We start from the raw sequence: 13,842 nt of genomic DNA, 5'->3' as shown, positions 1-13,842 counted from the left end.
TACAGAAATTATATTATTCATGGGTTATTAGGCAATGTTATCTATACTATGCTCAATGATCACAATATGTATAGTATTTCTTCTATTTTGCATTATTATGTACTTTTGATTATGGTTTAATGATGCGTTGAAATTTAAATTATTTTGATATTTGTACAGAAATCTCTTGTGATACGTTTTGCATTATTTGATGTTATATGAATTGGCAGAACTGCTGAGTTTGGGTATTACACCATGTATTGTATATCCTTTGTGTAAGTGAACATGATGTTACTTTCTAAGGCTCTGGAGTATGATGATTTCACTTGACAAAGGCTTCTGTGAAGCCAAAACGCGTTGTCTTTGTTGGCCTGCACATTAAAGTAATGCACTACAGTTGGTGTCCCTCTTCCTTCCGGGATGAAGATTGATTTGTTTGGGATTTATTGTGGGCGCCACTTGCTGCCACTGGCACCAACACTGATAGTTGGAGGTATCTGTGGCTTGACGAGCTGATATATATATATATATTACCCAATAGCGGTTGCCACAGTAGTTGTAGTTAGGATCATGTTTCCATAGGAAATGCATTTTGTGTGTTTCTAATAACTTTGGCACCGTTTGACGATGAAACTTTCTAAAAATGTGCTCTTTTTTGCCTTTTGTGCATGGATCCAGAAAGTGGGCGCGAGAAAAAAGGGGGAGTCCCAAAACAGGTTTTTCCCATTCATTTTTCCATTGGAACTTTACACACAGCTACAGACTAAACTGCTCAACAAATGTACACCAAAGGGGGCAGAAAGCTAGATCTAGGTCCAGAAAGAGTAATTTTTGTATTTTGAAGTAAATCCGTTCAGTAGTTTTTGAGCAATTAACCCTCAAAATCTTTGTATATCAAGGGATGCTAGGCTCTGCGGATCCCAACAAATCTCATACTGAGATCTGATTGCTGCCACCACCTCAACAAGGAAGTGGTGACAGCCATCTTAGGAATTGAGACTCGGTCCCGAGTCCTGAAGCAAAAACTGAAAAAAAGTAAATTGTTTGAAAATTTGCTGCAAATTCGCAGAGGATCCGTGGCAAAATAATAAACGGAAAAAAACACAAGCGCGGTCTCTCGTGCTTGTTTTTTTCAAGCCCTATGTTTGTGCTAGATCCTGAGGGTAACAAATATTTATATATTCAGGGAGGGAAGTGTGTGTCCCCCCTCCCCGGCCCATTTTTGGCTCCGGGTGCCCCCAAATCCTGGGAACCGGCCGCATTGTAAAGAGGGAGGGTGCACACATTCCCCTGCACTGGCCGAGTTTGGCTCCTGGGGCCCCAATCTGCTGCTGGTTGCGCAAAGGGGGAGGGGCCATGCAGCCCCTCTCCTTGACCCATTAATGGCCCTGGGGACCACATTCCCCAGGGCCAGCTCATAGGCTATATCCCATGGTGCCCCCCAGGACATAGCAGTTTCCCTGTCCGCAATGGTATGGGCAGGGATAACTGTGTTTACTCTCGCTTGGCGTGGCAGTTTAAAATCTCCCGCCAAGCGGTAGCAAACAACAAGTCCGCACCCAGTGGGCAGGAGCTTGAAAAATGTTCCCTCCAGCTGGGAGCTGACTTTAGATCTGTTTCAGGCAGTAAAACATATTGAAATACCGCTCCCGGAAACAGGGAGCAGCATTATTACCTGCTCCCTGTGGGCGAAAGCAATGCCTGCTCCTGCTGGATGCTGGGAGCCAGCTGGGGCCACGGGGGCCTTGATTCTCCCCTTGTGGGCCCCAACAGTAGAGTGTTGGGTGCACTGGGTGGGCATCAGGACACCCACCTTTTTTTGGCTGGGGATGAGGTCCCTAGGGCCGAAATCAGCCTGGGGAATGGGGTTACGTGCCCCCTCTTTCCATGAATATGGTGCCGGGCGCCAGGAATGGGGTCCTCAGGGCCAAAATTGGCCCGAGTTGGAAGCTACCTGCCCTCCTCCCCCTCAAAAATGCATCAGGCCCCATGGGATGGGGTCATCAGGGCCGAAATCGACCTTGGGAGGAGGGATCGCGGGCCACCCACCCCTTAATTTTGATTTGTGGTCATGGAGGATGGGGACCCAGGACCTAACAAGGCTGGGGGGGGGGTGGCCCTCCTCCCCTTTAACTTTAATTGTGGCACTGAGGGATGGGGTCCCCATGGAATAACAAGACTCAGGGAGTGGGGCCATGTGGCCCCTCTCCTCCTTAACACCTTAATAAAACACGCATTTGCACCTTTTGGACATTATATGTATTTAGCTTTGCAGCACATTAGCCTGGGTGCTGAAACATCTACTGTTCTTTAACATGAAGGAAAAGTAAGCGCCAAACTGTTGATACGCCAGGTATGAAAACACATGAGAGATATATTGCCTATTGCCTTTCAGTGGGAAATGGTATAGTCCAAAGCTCTGTTTTTAATATAAAAGCAGGGCCTTTGGTGGTCATATCACTTAAAATACAAGATTTGAAAAAAATACTATTGTCTACGGGTGTTTGTGGAAAACAATTTCTATGGACTGGAATCTAGAGAATGCTATAGTGATTCTGGTATTTTACCGACCTCTGCTGGTCGTTTTCTATCAAGAAAGTTGAATAGAGGCAGCTGGCAGTAAAAAAAAAAGATAGTCCCTCAGCAGAAAGCAATTCTGGTATTTTACTGACTTCTACTGGTCGTTTTCTATCAAGACAGTTAAATAGAGGGGGCTGAACAGAAAAAAAGGTCCCTAAGCGGAAGCAGACACGACCTAGGGCTGATCTCCAGAGCCCAAAAAGTACATACACATATAAGTATATACTAAAGTATATACTAGAGTATATATACTAAAGTATATACAAGAGGTCTCGAATGCTCAACCTAAAGTTTGGGATGTTTTGCTCTTTCTGGCCAAACCTCTGACTACCCACTAAGCCAATCCTCTGGTTATTCCCACCCTCTGATTTCCGCCCACAGTTCCCTTACTTTTTTCCCCCACTTCGACCACTGGTATCCCTATTGCCCCAATGCCTTCACCCACTGGTCATGTTCTAACACCAAGTTGCGTGTGAACTAAGGGATAAATGCGCAATACATGGGCCTTCCGTGGTAGTATGTATGTTAATTTTTATCTCGACAATTTTCAATGTTATATTCTTGTTGTGAGGTTAAAAATGATAATAAAAAAGACTGAGTTGATTAACCGAGCAGTGTGTGATCCTCCGTGCAAGAATAACGAAGGATGAATCAGATCAAGAATGAGGTGCATAAGAAGAGTTGGGTAAGTCTCTGACCAAGAGTAAAAAAATGGTGATCTTATCATGAGCGAGGTGCATTAGCAGAGCAGGTGGTGATTCCCTGACGTGTTAGAACAGAGAAGTTTGTAAAACTCAGTATGATAATAAACAGGCATTTACAATGCAATAGGTCTCGCATTTGCGAGATTTTGAGCTACTGGCATGGTAAATGACAATGCCTTTTATTTATGTGTTTAAAAAACCTGCAATGATAAAAAGTATTGTCATTTACAATACCAATAGGTCAAAGCTTTGAAAATGCGAGACCTATTGCATTGCAAATGCTTGTTTTCCCTGCCAGTAAGGAGAGCTGGCCTCCTTCCTCTGTCCCTGTGTTACAGAGGGGCTCTGGCCTGTCCTCCTGCTGCCTGGCGGTCTTCTTTCTGAGTCGAGGTGGCGAGGCAGTTAGCTCGAGACAGGCTCGAGCCTGAATCCTGGCTGTGATTCAGCTAGAGTGCATAACCAGCCAAACTTTCCTGTGACTTCTGTCTGCATACCTCCGTCTACCCAGCATGTTGCGTTACGGACAGCGCTGCCAACCAGGTGGTGTTGATGGCCAAATCACCTAACCCCCTGCCTATAGAAAATGAACGTGAAAGTATAATCTCACTAACGCTCATGTAAAGCTAGAGTTCCTGCCGTATAAAAATGTATAACCATGCACAAGGAAGTAAAAATAAAGTAAAGCCTTAACCTACGGAAAGACAATAAGTCGATTTGCACAAAGTAAAACCAGAAACGTGGATGAATCGCGACTTCCCTGACTAAATTATATGATCTGAGACAAAGAATTAATTTCACCAAAACATTTGTTTCTTCGTTATTGCGTATGAATGCCATTTCAACTATGTGAGCTCAGAATACCAATAGTACAAAAACCGAATGTGCTTTATTTTATAGACTGTAATGCCACAAATGAATTTGCCCATTGCCTTTATACATTTCTATACATATATCATAATGATTGCAGCTACTATATGTAGATTTTGGAGAAGCTATCTGCAACTGAACCAGATCACAGTAACTTTGCACCAGGGCAGTGCACTTTCGTACCAATTGCACTACCCTACTTGTGCAATACAGCATTTCCAATCATTCACTGGTGTGGAAATTAGTTTTTTGCACCAGTTGTGATATAGAATATTTGTTTATTAGCAATTGGTCAGGGAAAATATTTTTCCACCGGTCAGTCGGCAGGTGCAAATATTTTTACACTGGGTTGTTGATGTGGTGTGTGTTGGAGCAAAACTTCACTGTGCTTGTGCAATGTAAAGGCATTTGAAGTCCGGTGCCCAGTAAAACCTTTGATTATGTCAACTTGCTGATCAAATAATGCCGTCATAAAGAAAAGCAAGCAAGAGAAGATGAGATGAGATGGACAGCACTACAAACACAAAACAAGAACATCTGCTGTAGTGAGTGGGCATCTAGGGGCCCACTGTAACAGTGGGGCAATTACTCTCGGAATCGAGATAAAAACAGCACTCTCACACCCGCGCCTGAAAAAGAAATATTGAAAATAAAATGTGGAGAAAAATAGTTTTTTTCACTTTCGAGGTTGATATGTTCACGCAGAAATGTATTAAACCTAAATCAGCAATCTGCACCGGCACTGATAACAGTGGCACTCGCGTTATCGATCTCTTAAGGATAAAAGGTTGAGATGGCTTAGCGGGATTGCACACAAGTGTCTGCAACAGGAGCATCAGTCTTTCTAACTGTATTTATTGTTTACATTCACTTTATAAAACCCATGTAAGCGAGCCACATAATTTACCGCATTCACCATATACTATTAAAACAAAATTAAAAGAATGAAAACATCAAAACTGTTAGTCCAATACAATAAATACCATTAAAAAATGAAAAGCAGCAGCACAAGTCATAAAAAAGTACATTCAGTGACGGATTAGTTAATCTCACTCCTGTAACACCCACTGCTTCTCTATTCACGCAATAAACCCATTTCTGGTACTGTGTTGAAAAACAACATGTAATAACAGCCACGTGGCCAGCCGCCATGTTAAAAGGGCATTGGTTGATTTGTTGATAAATAATGCACAAGAGCAGCGCGGCTACCTTGTTACAACATGAAGCGTGTCTGACACTTGTTTATGTTAAAGGTGGAGAGAACGGCAGTTTAGGCTCCCCGCGAGGTACGACGTTTCATATGTATTCATCAAGCTTCTTTCCGGAAAGGACTTGGGAATCAATTAATGGATTAAACCGATCTCTGCAAGATTCCAACCCAAGGCCACAAATGAAACTCTCTTACTCTCGTGATCTTTAATAAGAAGAAAAACCATCGGCGGCGAGGTTGGAAAGGAAACAGCCGCCATTGTCCCGCTGCCTCGAAAGTGAAAGTGGGCGTGGCCGCTGAATGAAGCACGTCGTCATGCTTGAGTTCGGAGAAACTCAATAAAGAAAATAGAACAAGTCTGGTGCAACAACCAAGTAAAGGGGCCAGTAACCATGGGAGGAATCAAATGACGACATGGACGTACTAAGGAGGGACTAACAAGCCTCATAATCAATCAGAAGACAGCATTTAGAAGGACAAATACACAAGCCAATGAAAATTAGGGGCGGGGTAGTGGGCGGGGGCTTCTCTCCTGTACTGAACTACCCCAGATCAACCCTAGAGCAGCGCTTGCGCGCTGGCTCAGGGCTTGACCTAAAAAGACCCTGGGGGATGGTGTCCCCAGGGCCGAATATGGCTTAGGGAGGGGGCCATGTAGCTCCACTCTCCATTTAAAAAAAAAAAAAAAAATCCTTTGGGATGGGGTCCCCAGGGACTACGGAGTCTTAGGGAGGGTACCACGTGGCCCACTCCTCCTCTTTAATATATATATGGCCCTGGGGGATGGGGTCCTGAGGGCCATAATATGTTCGGGGAGGGCTGTTATGCGGCTCCCATCCTCTTTAAAAAAAAAAGCCTGTGGGGTCCCTAGGGCCAGGCCCTGTGGCCAAATCCTCCTTGCAGGCCCAAATGCCTTGCTTAGCATGGGGTTGGCTGCATGTCGGGGGTGGCCGAAAGCCCTGCAGAGGATGAGCGAGGCAGGGGCTTAGATTAACATATGGTAATTAAATATTACTCTATGTTAAAAAAAAACACTAGAAATTAATTGAAAAAAACATACTATACAAAAGTAACTATAGCTCGCGTCCTTGCGATGCACTGCTAATTACCCTAAATATTACATAACTCAAGACATCTTCTTTGGCATCATTGTTAATATCACAGTGCATGGTGGGGGCCCGAGCTATAATTACCTTAGGGCATGCGTTATAGTTATTTGAGAGATAACTATAACCTTAACTGGTGAATTTCAGCTGTTTTTAGAGTTTAACACGTTATGTTGTCAGGGCCGGACTGGGAACCAAAACCGGCCCTGGCAAAGTGCTCGGCCGCCCCCCTTTCTTCCCCCCCCCCCCGGGGGGGGGGGGGGGGTTGTGGGTGCCGCCGAGCTCTTTGTCTGGGCTGGTTTTCGGCCGATTTTGTCACAGTGCCGATCATCGGCCCTGTAACAAAATCGGTCCCCAGGGGCCCAAAACCGGCCCCCACCCGTGCGGCGCACCGGGGAATTGCCCGGTGCCCGCTACCGGCCCTGTATGTTGTTATGGAACATTTAACCTCACCATAACGTTACTTTAACCTTTGGGTTTTTCAGTGAATAAATATAGCAATACCCTATCAGGCTTAGTGTGCCACATAAATTATGCAAAGAAGGAACTCTGGGTCGTTCCAGGGCCGGACTGGCCGTAGCAGGCACCGGGCAATCCCCCGGTGCGCCGCACGGGTGGGGGCCGGTTTTGGGCCCATGGGGGCCGTTTTTGTTACGGGGCCGTTTTTGCAGCATAGCTGCAAAATCGGCCCTGTAACAAAATCGGCCTAAAACCCGGCCCTGGAAAAGAGCTCGGAGGCACCCCCAACCCCCCCACGAGGGGGGGCGGCCGAGCACTTTGCCAGGGCCGGTTTTGGTTCCCAGTCCGGCCCGGGGTAGTTCCTACGTTTTCGGTGGAGGGCAACTCCTTTATATAGAACACCCTACAACACCACTGACACTCTGTCACTTCTCACCTCAAATGTCTGGTTTTCTATTACAGTTTTTAAGCATAGAATTAGCTTGTGCGATCCACACCAAGTTTATACTGGGTGCTTCATTTGTTTCTGGACAAACCTATGTTCCCTGACAAGATTTAAGTAGAGCGAAACACGTCCGGGACTGCTTTTATTCATTCCAGGTTGGCTTGGGTAGAATGCTTAACTTCAAAAGATGCGCAAGTGCAATTAGGTGCTAGGTGTGTTCTTTCTTGCTAACTTCCAGTAATGCTTGCAAAAACGATGGGTACTATTACCTGCATTTCACTGAGTTATTTTGGGCATGAGTTTTCATATTAACATCCGGATTTGTGCAGTTTTTTTGACTTGTTTCGAATAAAATGATTGTCAAGATCCATACAGCTTCAAAATCGAGATGTAATTCCGTTTTATAGTTAACTGAGGTGAAACTCCATTTCATTGCTCATGAGAAAATATTGCCAATTTATGTGAAAAAACTATGCGTGGGAAAAGCCATAGAAATATTGGGAAACTGCATGAGCTGCACGTAGGCTAGTAATTAGGACATATGCAAGTCTATGCTTACCTAATAAAAATGTATCCACAGAGGAACAGATCTTTCCCTGCCACGGGAGACAGATTCAACTAAAGTAAGAGCTTTTCTTCTAATCCGATCAAAAACACTTTTGTATAAAATGCATAACCAATGAAAAATCGGTGAATCTTTGAAGTATGGCTCACTGCAATGTCATGACCTTGTGCCAACATATAATATTTTGTGTGAGGATGCAACTGGCTATTTAGCTAAAGGTAACATTAACCTAATATCCAAATTAAAAGGGAGCACATAGTGTGGCGATGCATCCAATCTAGGTAAGAGCCTTTGAACCTAGTTAGAAACCATTTTAAATGAGGGATGACGCATGTGTCATAAGAAATTGTGGTATTATAGATTAATCCATGATCGATAATGGATTATGTTATATCACCACAACTGTTTGTGACACATGCATCATCCCTACCTTCAAAAATATAATATTTTGTGACTGCTAGTATACAGTTTCTTACTTAATGATTTGAATGATCAGTACGAAGCTAGGGATAGAGTACACTTAAATCGCTAGGCATAGGTGAAATTTCATTCATGCTGCGTAATCTTCCATAATTTCTGGCATTTTGAATTATTCTCGTTACACGAAATGTCCTAGATTATTCCATTAAGCCATTATATGAAACAGAGATTTCGTTCGGGTAAAAATCCTATCAAAGGAACATGGGAACAATGTAAACTGACCAAACATGAGTAGCTGTTGTTTGCATCATGCACAATGTTGCTTTATTTTTTCGTGTGAACAGAATTTTTGTGTTCAAAATGGATACAAGGATGCATTTCACTTAAAAAATATAGTGCAAAATGCCAGACATACATTTCACATAATAACACATATTTTACGTAATCCTTTTGCATTTCAAGTAATTTCCACCAAGGAAAGTACGTGAAATTCATCCAGCCCTAAAGCATGCATCCAGGGCACTGCAAAGGTTCCCATGCACTATACCTTTCTCTCTGGTGTAGGCTTCTGTCTGTACTGGTTTTCCAACTGCATTCTTGTACACGGGATACAATGATATCTTGTACCGCACAAAAGGCTCAATGCTCTCTGCAAAAGAAGAGGCAAAAGTATAGAGAGGTATTATGCCAGAGTGGTAACGAAGTGTGGTCTGTCCCTTGACAAAAAGCAGGAAGTCTGTCATTCTACCATTTTGTAACTTGTGTTATGCAAAAGCTCAAATAAACATTTTCATTCAAAAGCTGTGCTGGAAGTGACACTACAAGACCTTTTTGATTAGACAAGTAGATTGTCTTTTTTTGCATGCCCTTATTATTTATAAAATATCCATACATGAAAGATACGCACACCAAATAATAAGGAACAAAAGGGCAAGATTTATAAAGCATAATACATTCTAAAATGTGTGTTGTGCATTATGCAGGGTCATTTCACAAAACGTTCTGGCCAAGCTCTGCATAAATCAATGTCATACCTTAAGAGTACTCCACTGGAATATCATGTTTTAAATATCATCATTCAAAAATATCGTAGCTAGAATTTCTACTACCACAATATATGAAGGTAAGTATCTATCTATCTATCTATCTATCTATCTATCTATCTATCTATCTATCTATCTATCTATCTATCTATCTATCTATCTATCTATCTATCTATCTAATCTATCTATCTATCTATCTATCTATCTATCTATCTATCTATCTATCTATCTATCTATCTATCTAATTTGAAGGTAATAAATATGTGTTTCAAATCATAGAGTCTAATGTGGAGCGTTGTTATGTGGAGTGCCGTACAGTGGAGAAGATTGTTGTAAAGTTTATTGTCATAGAATTGAGTATTATAGATTGGAATCGAGTGGAGTAGTGTGTAGTAGCATATTGTACAATGTAGTAAAGTATTATATAGTGTAGTGGCATGGGGCCATATAGTGGAGTCAAGTACCGTAGACGAATATAGCATGCTACAACGCATGCAATCACATTGCGTTACTTAACAACGCGGTTGTGACAACAACCGCATTGTTAGAACGCAATGCTAATACAACGCAAGCCATTACATCGACTTGCAGTAGATGGCGCTCTAACATTAGGAATAGTATCATTTACTATTCCAACTCCAGCCTACACAACAGTAGGGAAGGTGTTGGAATAGTAAATTATACTATTCCCTATGTTAGAGCACCATCTCCTGCAAGTCGATGTAATGACTTGCATAGTAATGGCATCGCGTTCTCAACGTGGTCGTTGTATCAACCGTGTTGCAAAGGTATAGTGGTCTAATGACCGCGTTGTAAAGGTTTTTTCCCATTGTAGACTAGTACAGTGGAATGGCGTGCCAAACAGTAGAGTAGGTTGTCGAAGACAGTCATAGAGTGGAGTAGAGTGTTTTAGAGTAGAGAAGGGGGAAGTAGAATATCATAGAATGAAGAATCATCAAGTGGAACATTGTAGTGTACAATGAAGGAAAGTGTCATTGAGTGGTGTTCTGTGTCGTATCGTAGAGAGAAGTTGAGTGAAGTGTCATTGAGTGTCATACAGTGTAGTCCACTGGCGTAGAATGAATGAGCATAGAGTGTCATGGAGTGGAGGAGAGTGGAGTGCAGTGGTGTAAAGTGGGGTTGCATACAGTCGAGTGGAGTGGCATAGAGTGGAGTTTAGTACAGTAGTGAACAGTGGGATAAAGTGTAGTAGAGGAGAGTATAGTGAAGTGGGGTAGTGTAGAGTGGAGTAAAGTGTCATAGAGTGGAGTGTCCTTTCGTAGACTATAGTGGTGTAGAGTGCTGTAGAGTGAAGTGCATACCATGCAAGCAAGTGGTGTCATAAATTGTAGTACTGTGTGGCACAGAGGAGTGTAGTGGGGTGTCGTACACGTTTGTATAGTGATGTAGACTAAAGTAGAGTAGAGTGGCATACAATCTAGTTGATGTTTGTAGAGTGGAGTGGTGTACGGTACAGAACAGTGTTGTAGAGTGTGGTACAGTGGATTGGCATATGGTGTTATAAAGTACAATAGTATTGAATGGTTAGAGTGGAGCGGTGTACAATGGAGTAATGAAGTAAAGTGGAGCACTGTGTCAGAGTATAGTAAAGTGGGGTACAGTGGCATACAAAGAGTTGGGTACAGACGAGTAGAGTATGATAGAGTAGAGTAGAGTGTTGTACAGTGGAGTGATGAGGTACAGATATGAGTCAAGTGTCGGAGAGTGGCATACAGTGTAGTAGAGTGTTGTAGAGTGGAGTTGCTTTGAGTACAGTAGTGTGTCAAACAGTGAAGCTGCATAGAGTGCATTGTTGTATAGCAGCGTAGAGTGAGTTATAGTCTGGTACAGTGGAGTAGAGTTGAGTGGAGTTATGTAACTTAATGTGGTGTAAAGTACAATAGAGTGTCTTGCTGTGTCTTAGAGTACAAACATCTGTTATTCAGTGCCAAGATACCCTTGGGTGAACGTGCACTTTAGAAATACACGTTATGTTATGTTATGTAGAGTAGAGCCACAAGGAGTGTAGTGTAGTGGAGTAGTGCAGGTAATAAACTGTTATAAGTTGGCGTGGGGTCTTGTACAGTAGAGTGGAGTGTAGTGTTGTATAGAAAAGTGTCATATTGTGGAATAGAGTGTTGTACATAGGAGTGTACGGGCATAGAGTGGAGTATAAAGTTGGACGGTAGAGTGTACGGGGATAAAGTGGATTACAATGTCGTAGAGTGCCATGAGTGATACACTATTATGGAATTGAGTTATGTAAGAGTGGAGGAGAGTGTCATACAATGGAGTGGCATACACTGTAGTGGCGTAGAGTGGATTGCCATAAAGTGGAGTAGCATACAGTGGAATAGTGTACAGTGGAGTGTAGAAGAGTGGAGTGGTAGAGTGGAATACCGTAGAGTGGAGTAGGGTACAGTGGATTAGCGTAGCGGTGGGTGGGATACATTGAAGTGGCATAGCATAGAGTTGAGGAAACTGTTATAAGTTGGAGTGCCACCTCATACAGTAGAGTGGAGTGCAGTGTCGTACAGTTTTGGAAAGTGGAGTAAAGAGTTGTACAATAGAGTGTACAGGCATAGAGTTGAGTGCAAGAGTGGACAGTGGTGTGTATGGGGTAGAGTTGAATAGAGTCTAGTAGAGTGGCATTGAGTGTAGTAGAGATTTGTAGAGCAAAGTTATAAAGAGTGGCAGAGAGTACAGTGGAGTAGTGTAGAGCTGAGTAGCGCACAGTGGAGTGACAAAATAAAATAGCGTACAGTGGAGTAGCTCAGACTGGAGAGACATACAGTAGAGTAGCGCAGAGTGTAATAGCCTATAATGAGGCAGAATACAGTCAAGTGGTGTAAAGTGTAATAGCGTATAGTGTAGGAGCATACTGTGGAGTGGCGTACAGTCAAGTGGTTTAGACTGAAGAGGTGTATTGTAGGGTGGGACAGAGTGTAATAGCCTACAGTGGAGTGGGGTAGAGTGGAATAACACACAGTAGAGGGGCAAAGATTGAAGTTGTGTACAGTGTAACAACGTAGAATGGAGTGGTGTACAGTGGAATAGCGTAGAGCAGCCGCGGTCGGTAGTAGGAGTTCCTGCAGGGCGGTGACGTGGGGAGGGGGAAGGGCAGGGTGGTGGGTAGTAAACTATGGATTACAGAGGTTTACAGGTAAGTAAACATAAATTAATAAAACGAATTTCGTTGCGTGCACTGCATCGCATTTGGGGATACAGTGCACGCAACAAAATTTGTTTTATTAATTTATATGTTTACTTACCTGTAAACCTCTGTAATCCATAGTTTACTACCCCCCACCCTGCCCCTCCCCCTCCCCACGTCACCCCCCTGTAGGAACTCCTACTACCGACCGCGGCTGGCGTAGAGTGAAGTGCAGTGGAGTGGCATAAAGTAGAATAGCGTAGAGAGAACTAGCATAGAGTAGAATAGTGTAGCATGGGGTGGAGTGGTGTAGAGTGGAGTGGTATTGATTGGAGTATTGTACAATGGAGTGGGGAGAGTGAAATAGCATATAGTGGAGTGGCGTAGATTGGAGTGGAAATTACTGGACTAGCATAGAATGGAGTGGAGTGGTGTACACTGTAGTAGTATTTAGTGGAGTAGTGTATAGTGGAGTGGCATACAGTGGAATAGCGTTGAGTGGAGTGGTGTACAGTAGAATGGCGTAGACTGGAATAGCGTATAGCGGAGTACTATAGAGTGCAGTGGCGTACAGTGAAGTGATGTAGACTGGAGTGGCGTACACTGAAATGGGTTAGAGTGTAGCAGCACACAGTGGAGTAGCGTCTAATGGAATAGCATGGAATGGAGTTGGCTAGAGTGAAATGGCATACATTGGAGTGACATAGAGTGGAGTAGCATACAGTGGAGTGGCATACAGTGAAATAGCATAGAGTGGAGTTGCATACAGTGTAATAGCATAGAGTGGACTGCCGTAAAGTGGAGTTGTGTACAGTTTTATAGCTTAGAGTAGTGTGGTGTAGAGCAGAGTGTTGTATAGTGAAGTGGCGTAAAGTGTAATAGCGTATAGTGGAGCCGCGTACAGTAGATTGGCGTATAATGGAGTGCTGTAGACTGGAGTGGCAGACAGTGGCGTGGGGTACAGTGGAATGCCATACACTGGAGTGGCATAGAGTGGGGTAACCTACAGTGAGGGACATACAGTGAAATAGCACAGAATGGAGTAGCATACATGAACGGCGTAAAGTGGAATAGCATATACAGGAGTAGTGCATAGCAGAGTGGAATACAGTGGAGTGGCATATACTTAAGAGGCATAGAGTGGAGTTGTATACAGTATAATAGCGTAGATTAGACTGGCGTAGATTGGAGTTGTGTACAGCATAATAGTGTAGAGTGAAGTGACATGGAGCTGCGTGTTGTACAGTGGAGTGGCATACAGTGTAATAGTGGAGTAGCGTATAGTGGAGTGGTGTATAATGGAGCAGTGT

The 13,842-nt window shown here is 43.3% G+C and overlaps 1 protein-coding gene across 4 annotated transcripts in view; it reads right to left on the bottom strand.

Annotated features, from left to right (window-relative positions):
• The window catches only part of CSF3R (colony stimulating factor 3 receptor), a 180,129-nt gene that overhangs the window by 13,640 nt on the left and 152,647 nt on the right, over positions 1-13,842 (bottom strand). For all 4 annotated transcript variants that reach the window (XM_085647921.1, XM_085647923.1, XM_085647919.1 and 1 more), the window contains exon 11: positions 8,883-8,984. In XM_085647921.1, coding sequence (XP_085504047.1) covers positions 8,883-8,984 — 102 coding nt within the window. The remainder of the gene's footprint in view (positions 1-8,882; positions 8,985-13,842) is intronic.

The sequence above is a fragment of the Triturus cristatus genome, chromosome 3_2 (genome assembly GCF_964204655.1).
Source record: "Triturus cristatus chromosome 3_2, aTriCri1.1, whole genome shotgun sequence".
Classification (NCBI taxonomy): domain Eukaryota; kingdom Metazoa; phylum Chordata; class Amphibia; order Caudata; family Salamandridae; genus Triturus; species Triturus cristatus.
The sequence above is the reverse complement of the archived record's forward strand: the minus strand, read 5'-3'. Positions and strand labels throughout refer to the sequence as shown.